The sequence below is a fragment of the Manis pentadactyla genome, chromosome 7, assembly GCF_030020395.1.
Source record: "Manis pentadactyla isolate mManPen7 chromosome 7, mManPen7.hap1, whole genome shotgun sequence".
Lineage (NCBI taxonomy): Eukaryota > Metazoa > Chordata > Mammalia > Pholidota > Manidae > Manis > Manis pentadactyla.
In genome coordinates, this window is record NC_080025.1 from 116896668 (window position 1) to 116912563 (window position 15896).

The 15896-nt window shown below is 41.7% G+C and overlaps 1 protein-coding gene across 7 annotated transcripts in view; it reads left to right on the forward strand.

Annotated features, from left to right (window-relative positions):
- Positions 1–1186: 1186 nt before the first annotated feature.
- Positions 1187–15896, forward strand: part of ST7 (suppression of tumorigenicity 7) — a 263640-nt gene continuing 248930 nt past the window's right edge. Inside the window, exon 1 of one of the 7 annotated variants that reach the window (XR_008998535.1) lies at positions 1187–2064. Coding sequence is in view for 5 of the 7 variants with exons in the window: in XM_057504700.1 (XP_057360683.1) it covers positions 1914–2064 (151 nt within the window). In the remaining 2 variants the exon portion in view is untranslated. The remainder of the gene's footprint in view (positions 2065–15896) is intronic. The other 6 variants (XR_005028842.2, XM_057504700.1, XM_036905695.2 and 3 more) reach the window with 6 other exon arrangements.

The following is a 15896-nucleotide window of genomic DNA, read 5'->3' on the forward strand; positions in this document are numbered from 1 at the left end:
ATTTCATGAATGGTCCCTCCCACTCAAGAGCCACCCTTTACCCTTTATCTTCACACTGCCATTCTTCTCAGTCACCAAGGCCTATCAGTTCTACCGCCCTAATATTTCTTTAATCCCCCCTTACATCAATTTCTGGATTTGTCATTTGGATTAGTGTGAGCAATCCCAAAGAACTGAACATCTCTGTGTTTCTACAAGGCGCTTCTAAATAAGATCCACTTTAGCTTTCTCTCTCTCTCAACACCACTCCACGTAGAACCTGCAGTTCAGCCATACTGAAGCAGCCCAAGAGATGCTCTCTCACTTTTGCATCCAAGCACACAGACATGACTCCAGCCCCCACCCTGCCGCCCACCCCCCACGCCTGGCTGCACACCAGGGACAGGCAATGATGAAAAAGACAGGGATGATCCTCTAGGAGTGCCTAGTTGAAAAATCAGAAAATTATGATTCAACTGAGTCATATTTATGTCTGTTCTTTGAGGTTCACTGACAGCAAAAAGCCAGGCCCCAGGATGTTCATTTAAATTATGCAGGTAATCCTACTGCAGAGAATCTGGTAGTTATTTAATCAGTACATATAACAGATGATCCACATATTCATGTTGTTTTATTCTTCTGAGAATCCAGGCATCATTGTTAGATACAAAAACTGTTTGGTAGTGTGCTGTGATAAATTGCTGTAAAAAGTGTGTGTGTCAATTTCTTTTATCTTGCTTTGTGTGTCTCTGCTGTAATGTATGGAGAACCCAGCAGCTGAGAGTGAGGTTGGAATTAGTGAATAAATAGTAAGAGTAGATCTGTTATTTATGCCATAAGGATGTCCTACTTGGGTTGTTGCTATTTCCTTGCTATTTCCTTGTAGTTTCCTCCATAATAAAACAAGTTTGTTTTATTATGGAGGAAACTACAAGGAAGCAAGTCAAAATTTATAATAAAATATTCTGCTAAATGCAGAAATGCCTCAGCTGTGGATTGGATGACCTCAGTTGCTTCAATTACTTATGGGCAGAAACAAGACTTTCAAATTTCATTGGGTAAAGGCAACATTTTATTCAGCACACAAAAACGTATATACTTCTGGTTTAAAGTAGCCGGTTCAGAACAAGCCAAAATTATCCCAGAGAATTGTTTATATTAGGAAAAAAAGGCTGAGAGTTGTTTAAACTGTCATCGCCCCCCCGCCCCCCCAAATTGGAGGATAAATATTCTTCTTGTCAAGATTTCTTTGGAAACCCCATGTGCTGCTTCAAGATAGACAAAACGAAGGTAAACGGTGTGCAACCCAAATCTTCCTTAATACGGTGATTTATTTTCAGGACTACCAACCAGCAACAGGAGCACATCCCTTGGTTTCTTTATCCCTGAGTTTGAATTCTGAGAGGAAGGAGTCAAGTGTGCGGTTTAAGACTTTGGAGCCTGGCACCCACCATACTGCAACCAAATTTTGGCCGGAGCTTCAGGTGAACTATGCAATCAATCACTTTGGGCCTCAGTTTTCCTAGCTGTATAATGGGGATTGTTGAAGTACTTGAGATTATACAGACCTTGCCACAGTGTCCGGCATGTCAGTAAACCCGCAAGTATGTGAGTTATCGGTACAATGACAAAGGTGTCCCTCAGCGCGCCGCGTGGCCGGTCAGCCGCGGCATCAGCGCAATAAATATAAATGGCAGCAGAAGGCGAGGGAGCAGCGCCACGTGACCCCGCCGGGAGCCACGGTAGGTGCCTCCCGAGTTAGCAGAGCAGCGGGGCGAGGGCAGGCAGCGCGCCCGCGGCCCCACCACTTCCCGCCGCGCCCGTGTCCGGCGGCCGGCGGGCTCCGCGGGCGCCCGGGCCGCGGCGGCGCCTCGGGGCCGGTGAATCATCCCGGCAGACACCGAGCGCCGCGGCAGCAGAGAGCAGCGCGGAAAATGGCTGAAGCGGGCACGGGCTTTCTGGAGCAGCTCAAGTCCTGCATCGTGTGGTCCTGGACTTACCTCTGGACCGTGTGGTTCTTCGTCGTGCTCTTCCTGGTCTACATTCTGCGGGTGCCCTTGAAGATCAACGACAACTTGAGCGCAGGTAAGGCCGCGGCGGCGTCGGGGCCCGCGGCGCTCGCCCCTCCCCCGTCCCGGAAAGTTAGTGTAACTCGCCCGGCACCGGGGCAGGCGGGAGCGCGCTCGGGGGCGCGCGGATGCTCCGCACGCCGGCGCCGGGCACGCGGCGCCTCGGGTGGCCGGCGGGCCGGCACGGCTTCCCAGCCCCGCGGACCCCGGAGGTGGGGCCGCGCCGCGCGCTCGCCGCGGGACAGCCGGAGCCTCCCGGGCGCCCTGCCGGGTCCCCGCCCGCCAGCGCCGGGGGAGCGCGGGCGTCGGGAGCCGCGGAGCTCACGCGGACGCCCTCGCGTGTGTGCCAAGTCCGAGGGCTCCCCCAGTGAGCCGGGTCCTTCTCGCATCGTCCGGCGGGGCCGAGCGCCCGCAGCGCAGCCGGACGGATGGGCCGCGTCCCCCCCACGCGGGCGCCCCCGGGGCTGCTGCCCGGTGCCCAGCGCAGAAGCCCCCGGGAGCCGAGCGGCGGCGGCCTCCGGGGCCGCGATCCGGGCCCCCCGGGTCTCGCGGGGGGCGGCGCTGCTCTGACTCGGCGGGGAGAGGGTCTCCCCAGAGCGCTGTTAGGGGTGGGGTGACGTGTCAGGCCACGAAACGGGCTGTCCGGGGACGCAGGGAGGGACGGAAGTCTGGAATTGATCACGGGTTTAAATGATCTCTACGCTTCTCTCTCGTCCCTCCCTGCCTGCATAACTTGGCTCTGGTGACTAGTCATGTCCAGAATCTTAGCTAAAGCTCCACATGCGGTGAAGTGAGCCCGGCGTGTCGCATAGCCACAGTCCTAAGTGCAGAAGGTAATTAGAACAGGATCTTAATAAACTGGCTGCCAGCCAACTGAATCGTTAAAATGTAACCACAAAGAAAAACCCACATCAACAACAGTAACACTCCAGAGACAATTTAGAAACACAAAGTCTATTTTGCAGGAAGGGTTACCAATCCTTGAAGTCTAGAAATAGTGTTGTGACTCAAAATTGATGGGTCTTTTTTTAATTTTTAATTTCACAGTACTTTGGGAAGTCATAATAGTCCTGAATATCTATGCATATATATATATGTAATGTATTCTACCTACTGTGATTTACATACTCTGGGAGTCCAGGTCTGGAAATACATTTTCCTGTGTGTTGTTAACTGCACTAAAACAATTTTAGGACACTTGAGGTAGTACTCATTTTGTTAGATACGTGTGCTTTTAAATACTAAACCTCAGACATCTTGATTAACCTGAATTCATGGTCCTATGTGCGTATGTTTCATAGTATTGGCATGGTATCCCTGGGAGGCAGATGGGATTTCTCACTCTAGAATCATCTTAAACATTTCAATAGGCGCTGCTCAACCCTTGGGGTTCAGTCATCCCAGACACAATGGCTTTCTGGCTTTTCATCTTTTAGAGCGGCTGCTTGTCACAATACTGTCTTCCTTGCTTTAAATAAATTTATCTCTAAGATACCTTCTAGTCCCAAAGGTCTATAATTTTAAGAAGTTTGAATATATGAGGTAAGGGAAACCAATATTTATTGGTAAGTGGGTTTGATTTTTTTTCTCCCAAAAAAATTCGTTGTAGGATTTTGAAAAGTGTGAATGTTTCACATTTGATAAACAATTCAATTTTTGGTGTCAGAACACACATTTATATACCACATTTTCTTACAATAGGGTAAATAATCATCTGTGTATGTATATGTGAGCATGTGCCCATGAATGCCACATAATGCTTTATACACAACAGGGAAGATGCAAAATACCTATTGGAAAAGTGTAGGCTTTAAGGAAGAAAATAGATCTTCTCCCAGCAACTTTAAACCTAGCAGGTCTCACAAATACCATTGTTAATTTGTATGGCCGCATTTCTCATTTGGGCTTATAAGACAGAGAGAATATGAAGAAGGACAAGCCATCTAGGATGAACCTCTTTGGATACATGAGAGAGGGAGCCTGAGACTGTTTTCCCCAGTGATGCTGGACTTCTGTTTTCAGTGTGTTTTTCTGCACATTTCAGTCATAAAGGGAGATAAAAGGAGAGGCGCACAGAGAGCAACTCTCCCTCTGCTGTTTCTGTGAGAAGCTAGAGGGAAAGGGAGACATTGCACCCACCCATGGTGGTACTTGTCCTTATAGGGGAATCTGAGTGGGTTCTGATGGGACTGATTCTGCTGTTCCTAAGCCCTGTTGTACTTGCTCTCCCTGCGATGGTGAAGGCGAGTATTCAGAGTCTAGAGCTGCTTTTAGGGAGCTATGGGTGACACAGGTCTCTTTCCTCAGTGAGTCTTGAGGACACTATCCCTGTGAGGCAGCCAGGAGCCAGGGTTTCTGTGACACAGGCCCAGCTCTGCACTCATTAGATTGTGGTAAAAATGTTCTGGGTTTGTTTGAATATCTACCTGACATGTTTTTCTCAGTAGCTGTGACAGTATGTCTAACCTCATTTGATCATGTTTTTGGTAAATGTGTTTAACTGGGTTTGTTTTTTAAATTTCTAGAATGCCTCCTAAGCACAGGGGCACTATGGTAGGTGCACTGATGGGACAGGTATGCAAGTTTGTAAAACTCAGGTGAAAGAAGGGGTTTACAACATGGGCACGACTTCCTGTAATGCGGAGTGGAGCAGGGCAAGGCGATGGGAGCTGCTCTTGAGCTGAGTCTGGGAGGAGGAGGAGAGTTCCATGGCTCTGAGTTGGGGATGCAAATGGTGGGCCTCCCAAATAAAGATACAGTGATTTGAGTGCAGGTCAGATTCAGAGAACTGTGAATCGTGGAATTTAAGACAGTAAAAGAAAACGACTTTAATAAACAGCAATAACTTTGCAACTCTTGTATCGTGTATTGTTTTCCAAGTAAAAATGCCTTTAAGGTTCTTCTTGTGGCGTGCCTCAGTTTCATTGTTCTATTCCCTCCTCTCACCATCTGGATTGGCTTGACCTTCATTACATTGATCCTGTGCCATTTAGGGCTAAATTTCAAAGAATTTCACAGTATTGAGAGACCACACAGAGAAAACTTCATATAGACAACCCAGTCTTGTAATGAAAAATGAATTTAAGAAAGACCAGGAAAGAACAAACATTAGGAACTGCACACACTGGTTAGCTTTGATGACAGATTTTTATGCTCTGCCCTTGAGTTGGATAGGAGAGTGTGAAAATAGTTATATGACTTGCTGGAAATAGAATGAACTTGTAACAGATTAAGCAAAACCCCAAATTACATTATTGTCAGTTTTCAAGTGAATTAATATTCTAAAACAACACTTTTCTCAAAGGGCAGAAAATAGGAGCAGTCATGCAGGATATTATAAAAAAACCCAGTAAAATAGTTTTTCAAAAAAATAGCACTATGATTTACTTTATACTGTGGTGTTGATGGCACTTTCTCATCTACGCTGTGTTCTGAGGCTTTGGATGCTGATTTTAAAACACTTTTCATGACAACATCTTTTTCTTAAATGTGCACCTTTGTTATTTTTGCACCAAGCAGCTTAAGTGATTTTCCAGTTCATTGTTTCCTAAAAGCAAGTTTTCCAAGGTCTTTGAAATCCTATTTCATTCTTTTCAGAAAACAAATCTAATAGTCTGAGCTGGGCTTAAGGATGTTTGCACTATAAAACTTATTTTCTTGTTAATTAAGTTGGTAAATAATGGATGCAAGACTCTTACATTACTAAGTTGAAATACATAACTTCAGGTGTAGCTCAGTTTTGAGTATTTTCATGTGGGAAATAGTTTCTCTAAATTTGATTAACACTGTAATTTCTGGTTGCAGTTTACCTAGGTCGTTTGCCCTTGCTGTGCTTTTTGTCTAAAATGTTCTCCCTATCTGTAAATCCCACCCATCATTCAAGGACCAGCTTGCAAGCTGCTTTCTGATCCTTTCAGCTGAAAGTGGCATGTCCTCTAACTTTCACAGTGAGGCATGTTGGCAGTTTTTACTCTGCATTGTGTGTGTGTATGTATTGTATCAGTGTTTGTGTCTATGTGTCTTTCTGTATATACATTTTACAGCTTCTACTAGACTCTTATTCTTCATTTTCCAGTATAAGTTCCTTACCATTCACTGGATGAATGAATCTCCAAGTTGTGTTGTACCCAGTGAGTTGGGATTGGAGCAATGGAATTGATTAAAAACATTACTGGGCATGTATCTCATGTAAGTTTCCAGTTTTAGATCAAGGTCAGAAGCTGTCACAAAAACTTAAGAAACTGTATAATGGGTCATATGCATCTAATTCATGGTGGTTCAGTTTATGAATTCATAAAAGGACAATTTTCTGATGAATGTCAGCTTTGAGTTTAGGTTATATCCCAGACCATCTTAGTTGCTCTTACTTATTTTTGGAGACATTTCGCTCAGCCATTAATGAAGCAATCTGAATGATGCTTCTTTCTTAAGCCTTCAGTTTCTGTGTTTGTACAATGAGTAACTTTATATCCCGTAAGATTCTTTCTAGCTCTAGGATTCTGTTTTAGTGTCTTGGGATAAATTTTATTGAGTGAAGAGTACAGAACCTAACTAATACATGGACTTCATGAATATATGTTTTTTTCCAGTTTGGTCTCTAATTCTTAGTGATTATATCTCCAGATTTCATGTAGCTTCCTTCAGTGGTTTTTCATCTCACTGAAAAAAGAAATCCAAATATACTATACTGGCTTACAAAGTCAGATCATCTGACACCTTCCTACCTCTCCTATCTGAACACCCACCACTCTTTCTTGAGATCACTACCCTCCAGACATAGTGTGATTCTTTCTCATTCTTAAACGTTCCTTGCTTGTTCCTGTCTTATTGGCTTTTGTACTAACTGTGCCCTCCATCTGGAATGCTTTCCTACTTGATTGTTTAGTCTTCTTACTGTTCACATCTCTGCTTAAATTCACTCCTTCTGAGAAGCTCCCTGATGACCCAAGTTAAAATGACCAGCAGTTACAATAATATCACCAGACTTGAATTCTCTGCATACCACTTAGCACTGTCAGATATAGTTCTCATTTGCTTATTTATTGCATTCTCACAGCTGTCCTCCACGTGCCTGTAAACTCCATGGTAGTAAGGGCCTTGTTTTGTCTTCCTGTGTGTTTCTAGGATCTCAAACAGTGACTGTTTGGGTCTAATGTGGGCTTGCATGTATTTGTTGAATGAATGAAAAATTGTCAGTTGGTTGTAGTGACTTTCACACCACACTGTCCTTTAGGAAAATAATTTTGAAATCTATCATGCCGTCATTGCTTATAAGATTGTGAATTGTGTTTACTGACTCCAAGTTACAAAGATTGCCCTGAAATATTTACTGATGTTCTAAAATATTAATACATTTTGATTCATTCTTTAGAGGTAGAATATATAAGGAAGTCTAGCTTTCTGATCCATCTTATAAAGTAAATTTAATATGAAGAATGTTTAGAGTCAAAACTTGGAACTTGGAAGGGATGAGGGGTGATTGATTGCATTGGGAGCCAGTTTCTGTTAACATAACCTGGAACTTCAAACATTGGAATTTGCAGACTTAAGTATCTTGTACCATCTGTAAGAATGGAGTTTGGGATTCTACCAACATGGAGAAAGTACTTGTAAATAGGGAGGGATAGGGTAAAACAGAAGAAAGATTTGGTTGGGTTGTTTTTCAGAAAAATATTGTTAGGTATTATGAACTTAGCACCCAGAAGCATAACTGAAGTGATTAAAAATACTTTAGCACAATTTTGAGTTCATGTATTTGCATATTCCCCCTGCTAACTATAGACATGATTTCTAAATTTATATGAGAAGCCAGAGTGAGAATAGTATTAGCCTTATAGAAATTTGCTTTAGTGCCAATTTTCCTGGAATATTTCTATCTCCTAAACTACTATATATCCACTGACAGAAAGATCAGCTCTGATGAAATGAAAGGAGCATTTAATTTACAACATTTGAGTTCAAATCCCAGTTTGCCATCTGTTGGGTAATTTTGGACAAGTTACTTTGTAAGACACTTTCCTAATTTCTAAGATGAGGCAATAATCTTTATTACATAGTTTTATTTTGAACTCTAAATGAGCCTTTGGGCCTTGAGCATAACACATAAATAATATTAGCAACCATATATTGTGCTAGTCTATTTCATTGACTCTGAATTGTGTTCATTAGTTGATTCATTCATGCACTGGTTTGCTATTCATTCATTTGGAGAGGCACATGCCTGTAAAATTGAAAAGGTGCTATTCCTGTCAGTTACCATTTGGACATACAGTCTCATGTCAGTTACATTCCTCCCTGTTTTACACTTGTTTTCTGTGCTGAACAATTAACATCTTCTAATGTTCACTAATACTTTCATGGATTATAGTAGAAGTGACATTTTAAAAATGAGATTGAGTGTAAATCTGCGGATTGGTACTTGGAAGGGATGAGGAGTTAACCTTTATTGAGTTCTTACACAGCCAGGTACTGTGCTGCCTGCTTTATCATTGGTTGTTAGGCTCCCTGGGCTTGACCACAAAATCTGTATCTATCCTATATAAACAGCCATATAGCTGATACTCGCTTTGTGCTTGTGGAATAAAAATCGTTCAAAGCAAAATGCCTGCTATTATTATTTGTCTTATTAAAGGAAGTAATACATGTGAACATACTCAAAAATTAATGTTGATGGGGAAGCAGCTTAAGTTATGAATTTGGGGGAGGACTTGGTAGACTTTTGGAGGGGACTATTCCCTCTCAGAAGAGCCTGAGCACAGGGATTCTGACTTTTTCATCTTTGTATTTCCATCATATGGTAACTGCACGGTGAAGACACCTGAAAAGATGAATGAAATGTATGAGTGACTTTGGGTGTTTTTAAGCCTTTCTGAAATTGATGCACTGGTGGTCCTTTTGTTATTTCACTTTACCATCTGAGGTTTTTCTCTTCCGTGTTTCACAGGGGCGATGCTAATAGCACTCAGGGCTGGCTTATTATTTGGCTCACAGCTGAGTCTCAGGGAAAGAGGAGGATTCTTCTGAAGTAACTGGAGCAAGAGTCGGAAGACAATGGAGGAAAGGGTGTTACTGTGGATTCACAGGAGATGATTCCCTGAGAAGGAACTAAAGGAGAAAATCCGAGCAAAAAAAAACTAAGGGGAAGAAAGAATTGTCTGGTGTAAGTGTGACTGGTCAGGTGCATCAGGTCAGCTCAGTAATTGTCTGGATGTGGGGATGGAATGGGATTGACAGAAAATATGCAATTGGACAAATACCACAACTTAAAGAGTGTTTATACTTCTTCAATAGACTGTAATAGGCACAACTTGGGGCAGCCTATGGATAATTGTATGTTGAGATAGTTGCCTTTGGCTTTCCAGCCTGGTGATGGAATTGATCCCTTGACTGGAATCGAACTTCCTATGAGATGGTAAAATGAATGAGAAAGTGCTTTGTAGACTGTTTAAACTGTTTAAATCCAGGGCATTGTAGTAGGCTGTTTCTCTGGAAGCATGTATTCTGTAGGCTTTGTCTCTCACAGTGAGCTGACAAGTTGAAATATATTATAAATCTCATTTATCTCAGATATTCTTTCTAAAGAATATTTAAGAATTGCACTAACCAGGATAATGAATTACCGGATTGTTTGTAACACACTACTGAATGTCTGTTGTAAACATGAAATAATATCTCCCAACATTCTTACTGCATTTGCAATGTCATTGTAAAGATATCTATAAAGAGTTTTTAGTTTCCCAGAAGAGAGAGACTATGTCATGAAATTCACTTTTGATATTACAATGGAGCAAGACAGTTGCTCATGCGTTACTGTTATCAGTCATTCCAGTATAGCAGGCGTTTCTGCCTGACCTGCTGTCCTACATCAGACACTGACAGGCCAGTTAGCTCTAGCAGTACTAACTAGGGTTGCGGCCAGAGGAGTCACTATTTAATTGCATTTATTAAATCTCTCAGTAAAACAAGGTAACATTTATTTGAGAGAGCATATTTTCCCCTCTGAATTTTAGGAAACTGAAAGTGTGCTAGTTACAAGCCTACTGTCCATGTTCTGTGAAAATTCAACTTTGTTCTTAAGTAGAGACTTTCAGAAGGGACTATTTCCTTAGTATACTCAGGATCTAATATAGGGCCTTGGTTACGTGTCAGTCTTTCTGAAATTTGGAGCAAGCCTGAAGAGGAGTACAAGGAACCTCTTAGGTCAGTGAGCAAGTACTATTTGTTTTTTTTTTTTTTTTTTGTAGATAATTATTTTTTATTGAAGGGCAGTTGACACACAGTATTACATTACATTAGTTTCAGGTGTACAACACAGTGATTCAACATTTATATACATGATAATTCTAGGTACCAGCTATCACCATACCAAGTTGTTACAATACTTTGACTATATTCCTTATGCTATACATTACATCCCAGTTACTTATTTATTTTACAATTAGAAGTGTGTACTTTTTTTTTGTTGTTGTGAGGGCATCTCTCATATTTATTGATCAAATGGTTGTTAACAACAATAAAATTCTGTATAAGGGAGTCAATGCTCAATTCACAATCATTAATCCACCCCAAGCCTAATTTTCTTCAGTCTCCAATCTTCTGAAGCATAACGAACAAGTTCTTACATTGAGAACAAATTCTTACATAGTGAATAAGTTACATGGTGAACAGTACAAGGGCAGTCATCCCAGAAACTTTTGGTTTTGCTCATGCATTATGAACTATAAACAGTCAGTTCAAATATGAATACTCATTTGATTTTTATACTTGATTTATATGTGGATACCACATTTCTCTCTTTATTATTATTATTTTTAATAAAATGCTGAAATGGTAGGTAGATACAAGATAAAGGTAGAAAACATAGTTTAGTGTTGTAAGAGAGCAAATATAGATGATCAGGTGTGTGCCTGTAGACTATGTGTTAATCCCAGCTAGACAAGGGCAATAAAACATCCACGGATGCAGAAGATTTCTCTCAGAACAGGGGGGGTGAGGTTCTAAGCTTCACCTCTGTTGATCCCCAATTTCTCACCTAATGGCCCCCCCTGCGACTGTGCCTGTCTTAGGTTGTTCCTCCCTTGAGGAATCTTACCCGTCTCTGGCTAACCAGTCATCTTCCGGGGCCATACAGGGAAATGTAAAGTTGGTAAGTGAGAGAGAAGCCTTATTGTTTGAAATGGTTAGCTTTTTACTTCTTTGCGTATTTATGCCCTGTGGCTTCTATGCCCAGCATTTGTCTTGAGGTATCTTTACCACTTGGAGGAATTCTGATATTCGGTAAATTTGATATGAGGCACGAATTCTATTTAAGGGTTGTAATTAGGAAGGAGGAAGAAAAGCTATAGAAGTAGCAGGCGGGAGAAAACATGGGAAGATTGATTATTTCTTTGACATATCTTCTTGTAGAGTAACTTCAGCATGTATAGGTTTTAAACTACGAATTAAATTGCACACACACATTAACATAATAGGAGTATAGTTACATAACCAAAGCATACCTGTAATTACCAGCCATCTCCAGTGAAACCAAGAAAACCAGTTAGGACCTTAGGCATTTGTGAAAACTTATCTATGATATGGTGGATATTGTCCAACTGAGCTTGAACAGTCTGAGAGAAATCAGACAAATTAAAACAACCCATTCCTGGGGACTGTTCACATCCCATATGTTCTTTTAACAGTAAATAGTCTGTAGTTGTAAGATTTTGGAGCACTACAATTTGCACTTCTCCTAATTCTTGGTTGAGTTCCAACAGTATAGATCCAGTCAAATTTGTTGTTTTACTGTATGCACAGGCCAGCTTAGATATCTCCTTCTTCATTCCCATGGCAAGTCCAGGAACTGGTGGGATGAGTGCATCTACAGCTGTAGCAGTGCGTGGATCTTTGTTGGGATTTTTTGATGATCATCTTCTGGCATGAGTCTTCCAGAGAGTGCTGATGTTGGAAGTTCTTTTTCATATCGTATCTTAGTTCATTTTTGGGGTAGCCCAATTAGGCTTTGATCCTCTGTATAAACACAAACAGATCCTTTGCCTACACTTTTATATGCCCTTTATACCCTTGTGTAGGACTCATTGGAGGTCTCCACACAGGGACTGCCTTTTTTTTTTTTTTTTTTGGTATCATTAATCTACACTTACATGACGAATATTATGTTTACTAGGCTCTCCCCTATACCAGGTCCCCCCTATAAACCCCTTTACAGTCACTGTCCATCACCATAGCAAATGTTGTAGAATCACTACTTGCCTTCTCTGTGTTGTACAGCCCTCCCCTTTCTCCCACCCCCCCATGCATGCTAATCTTAATACCCCCTTTCTTCTTCCCCCCCTTATCCCTCCCTACCCACCCATCCTCCCCAGTCCCTTTCTCTTTGGTACCTGTTAGTCCATTCTTGAGTTCTGTGATTCTGCTGCTGTTTTGTTCCTTCAGTTTTTCCTTTGTTCTTATATTCCACAGATGAGTGAAATCATTTGGTATTTCTCTTTCTCTGCTTGGCTTGTTTCACTGAGCATAATACCCTCCAGCTCCATCCATGTTGCTGCAAATGGTAGGATTTGCCCTTTTCTTATGGCTGAGTAGTATTCCATTGTATATATGTACCACATCTTCTTTATCCATTCATCTAACGATGGATATTTAGGTTGCTTCCAATTCTTGGCTATTGTGAATAGTGCTGCGATAAACATAGGGGTGCATTGGTCTTTCTTATACTTGATTGCTGCATTCTTAGGGTAAATTCCTAGGAGTGGAATTCCTGGGTCCAATGGTAAGTCTGTTTTGAGCATTTTGATGTACCTCCATACTGCTTTCCACAATGGTTGAACTAATTTACATTCCCACCAGCAGTGTAGGAGGGTTCCCCTTTCTCCACAGCCTCGCCAGCATTTGTTGTTGTTTGTCTTTTGGATGGCAGCCATCCTTACTGGTGTGAGGTGATACCTCATTGTAGTTTTAATTTGCATTTCTCTGATAATTAGCGATGTGGAGCATCTTTTCATGTGTCTGTTGGCCATCTGTATTTCTGTTTTGGAGAACTGTCTGTTCAGTTCCTCTGCCCATTTTTCAATTGGATTATTTGTTTTTTGTTTGTTGAGGCGTGTGAGCTCTTTATATATTCTGGACGTCAAGCCTTTATCGGATGTGTCATTTTCAAATATATTCTCCCATACTGTAGGGTTCCTTTTTGTTCTATTGATGGTGTATTTTGCTGTACAGAAGCTTTTCAGCTTAATATAGTCCCACTTGTTCATTTTTGCTGTTGTTTTCCTTGCCCGGGGAGATATGTACAAGAAGAGGTCACTCATGTTTATGTCTAAGAGGTTTTTGCCTATGTATTCTTCCAAGAGTTTAATGGTTTCATGACTTACATTCAGGTCTTTGATCCATTTTGAGTTTACTTTTGTATATGGGGTTAGACAATGGTTCAGTTTCATTCTCCTACATGTAGCTGTCCAGTTTTGCCAGCACCATCTGTTGAAGAGACTGTCATTTCGCCATTGTATGTCCATGGCTCCTTTATCAAATATTAATTGACCATATATGTTTGGGTTAATGTCTGGATTCTCTAGTCTGTTCCATTGGTCTGTGGCTCTGTTCTTGTGCCAGTACCAAATTGTCTTGATTACTATGGCTTTATAGTAGAGCCATATAGTAGTGTTGTTGTTATTTGTTTCCATATATTGCTGGATCTCCATTTTGATTTGGTCATTGATCCATTGATTACTTAGGAGCGTGTTGTTAAGGCTCCATGTGTTTGTGAGCCTTTTTGCTTTCTTTGTACAGTTTATTTCTAGTTTTATGCCTTTGTGGTCTGAAAAGTTGGTTGGTAGGATTTCAATCTTTTGGAATTTTCTGAGGCTCTTTTTGTGGCCTAGTATGTGGTCTATTCTGGAGAATGTTCCATGTGCACTTGAGAAGAATGTATATCCCGCTGCTTTTGGATGTAGAGTTCTATAGATGTCTATTAGGTCCATCTGCTCTACTGCGTTGTTCAGTGCTTCCGTGTCCTTACTTATTTTCTGCTCGGTGGATCTATCCTTTGGGGTGATTGGTGTGTTGAAGTCTCCTAGAATGAATGCATTGCAGTCTATATCCCCCTTTAGTTCTGTTAGTATTTGTTTCACATATGCTGGTGCTCCTGTGTTGGGTGCATATATATTTAGAATGGTTATATCCTCTTGTTTGAGCCCTTTATCATTATGTAGTGTCCTTCTTTATCTCTTGTTACTTTCTTTGTTTTGAAGTCTATTTTGTCTGATATTAGTACTGCAACCCCTGCTTTCTTCTCGCTGTTGTTTGCCTGAAATATGTTTTTCCATCCCTTGACTTTTAGTCTGTACATGTCTTTGGGTTTGAGGTGAGTTTCTTGTAAGCAGCATATGGATGGATCTTGCTTTTTTATCCATTCTATTACTCTGTGTCTTTTGATTGGTGCATTCAACCCATTAACATTTAGGGTGACTATTGAAAGATATGTACTTATTGCCATTGCAGGCTTTAAATTCGTGGTTACCAAAGGTTCAAGGTTAGCCTCTTTAGTATCTTACTGCCTAACTTAGCTCGCTTATTGAGCTATTATATACACTGTCTGGAGATTCTTTTCTTCTCTCCCTTCTTATTCCTCCTCCTCGATTCTTCATATGTTGGGTGCTTTGTGCTGTGCTCTTTCTAGGAGTGCTCCCATCTAGAGCAGTCCCTGTAAGATGTTCTGTAGAGATGGTTTGTGGGAAGCAAATTCCCTCAGCTTTTGTTTGTCTGGGAATTGTTTAATCCCACCGTCATATTTGAATGATAGTCGTGCTGGATACAGTATCCTTGGTTCAAGGCCCTTCTGTTTCATTGTATTAAATATATCATGCCATTCTCTTCTGGCCCGTAGGGTTTCTGTTGAGAAATCTGACGTTAGCCTGATGGGTTTCCCTTTATAGGTGACCTTTTTCTCTCTAGCTGCCTTTAACACTCTTTCCTTGTCCTTGATCTTTGCCATTTTAATTATTATGTGTCTTGGTGTTGCCCTTCTTGGATCCTTTCTGTTGGGGGTTCTGTGTATTTCCGTGGTCTGTTTGATTACTTCCTCCCCCAGTTTGGGGAAGTTTTCAGCAATTATTTCTTCCAAGATACTTTCCATCCCTTTTCCTCTCTCTTCTTCTTCTGGTACCCCTATAATACAGATATTGTTCCTTTTGGATTGGTCACACAGTTCTCTTAACATTATTTCATTCCTGTAGATCCTTTTATCTATCTCTATGTCAGCTTCTATGCGTTCCTGTTCTCTGGTTTCAATTCCATCAATGACCTCTTGCGTCCTATCCATTCTGCTTATAAACCCTTCCAGAGTTTGTTTCATTTCTGCAATCTCCTTTCTGGCATCTGTGATCTCTCTCCGGACCTCATCCCATATCTCTTGCGTATTTCTCTGCATCTCTGTCAGCATGTTTATGATTCTTATTTTAAATTCTTTGTCAGGAAGACTGGTTAGGTCTGTCTCCTTCTCTGGTGTTGTCTCTGTGATTTTTGTCTGCCTGTAGCTTTGCCTTTTCATGGTGATAGGAATAGTTTGCAGAGCTGGGACGAGTGACAGCTGGAAGAACTTCCCTTCTTGTTGGTTTGTGGCCCTCCTTTCCTGGGAGAACAGCGACCTCTAGTGGTTTGTGCTGGGTAGCTGCGCGTAGACAGGGCTTCTGCTTCCTGCCCGGCTGCTATGGAGTTTATCTCCGCTCTTGCTTTGGGCGTGGCCTGGCTCCAGATGCTCCTCCAAAATGGTGGAGTTGCGTTGGTGGGGGAGCGGCCTGGAGGCTATTTATCTCTGTAAGGGGCCTCCGAGCTCCCTACAGCCCAGGGGAT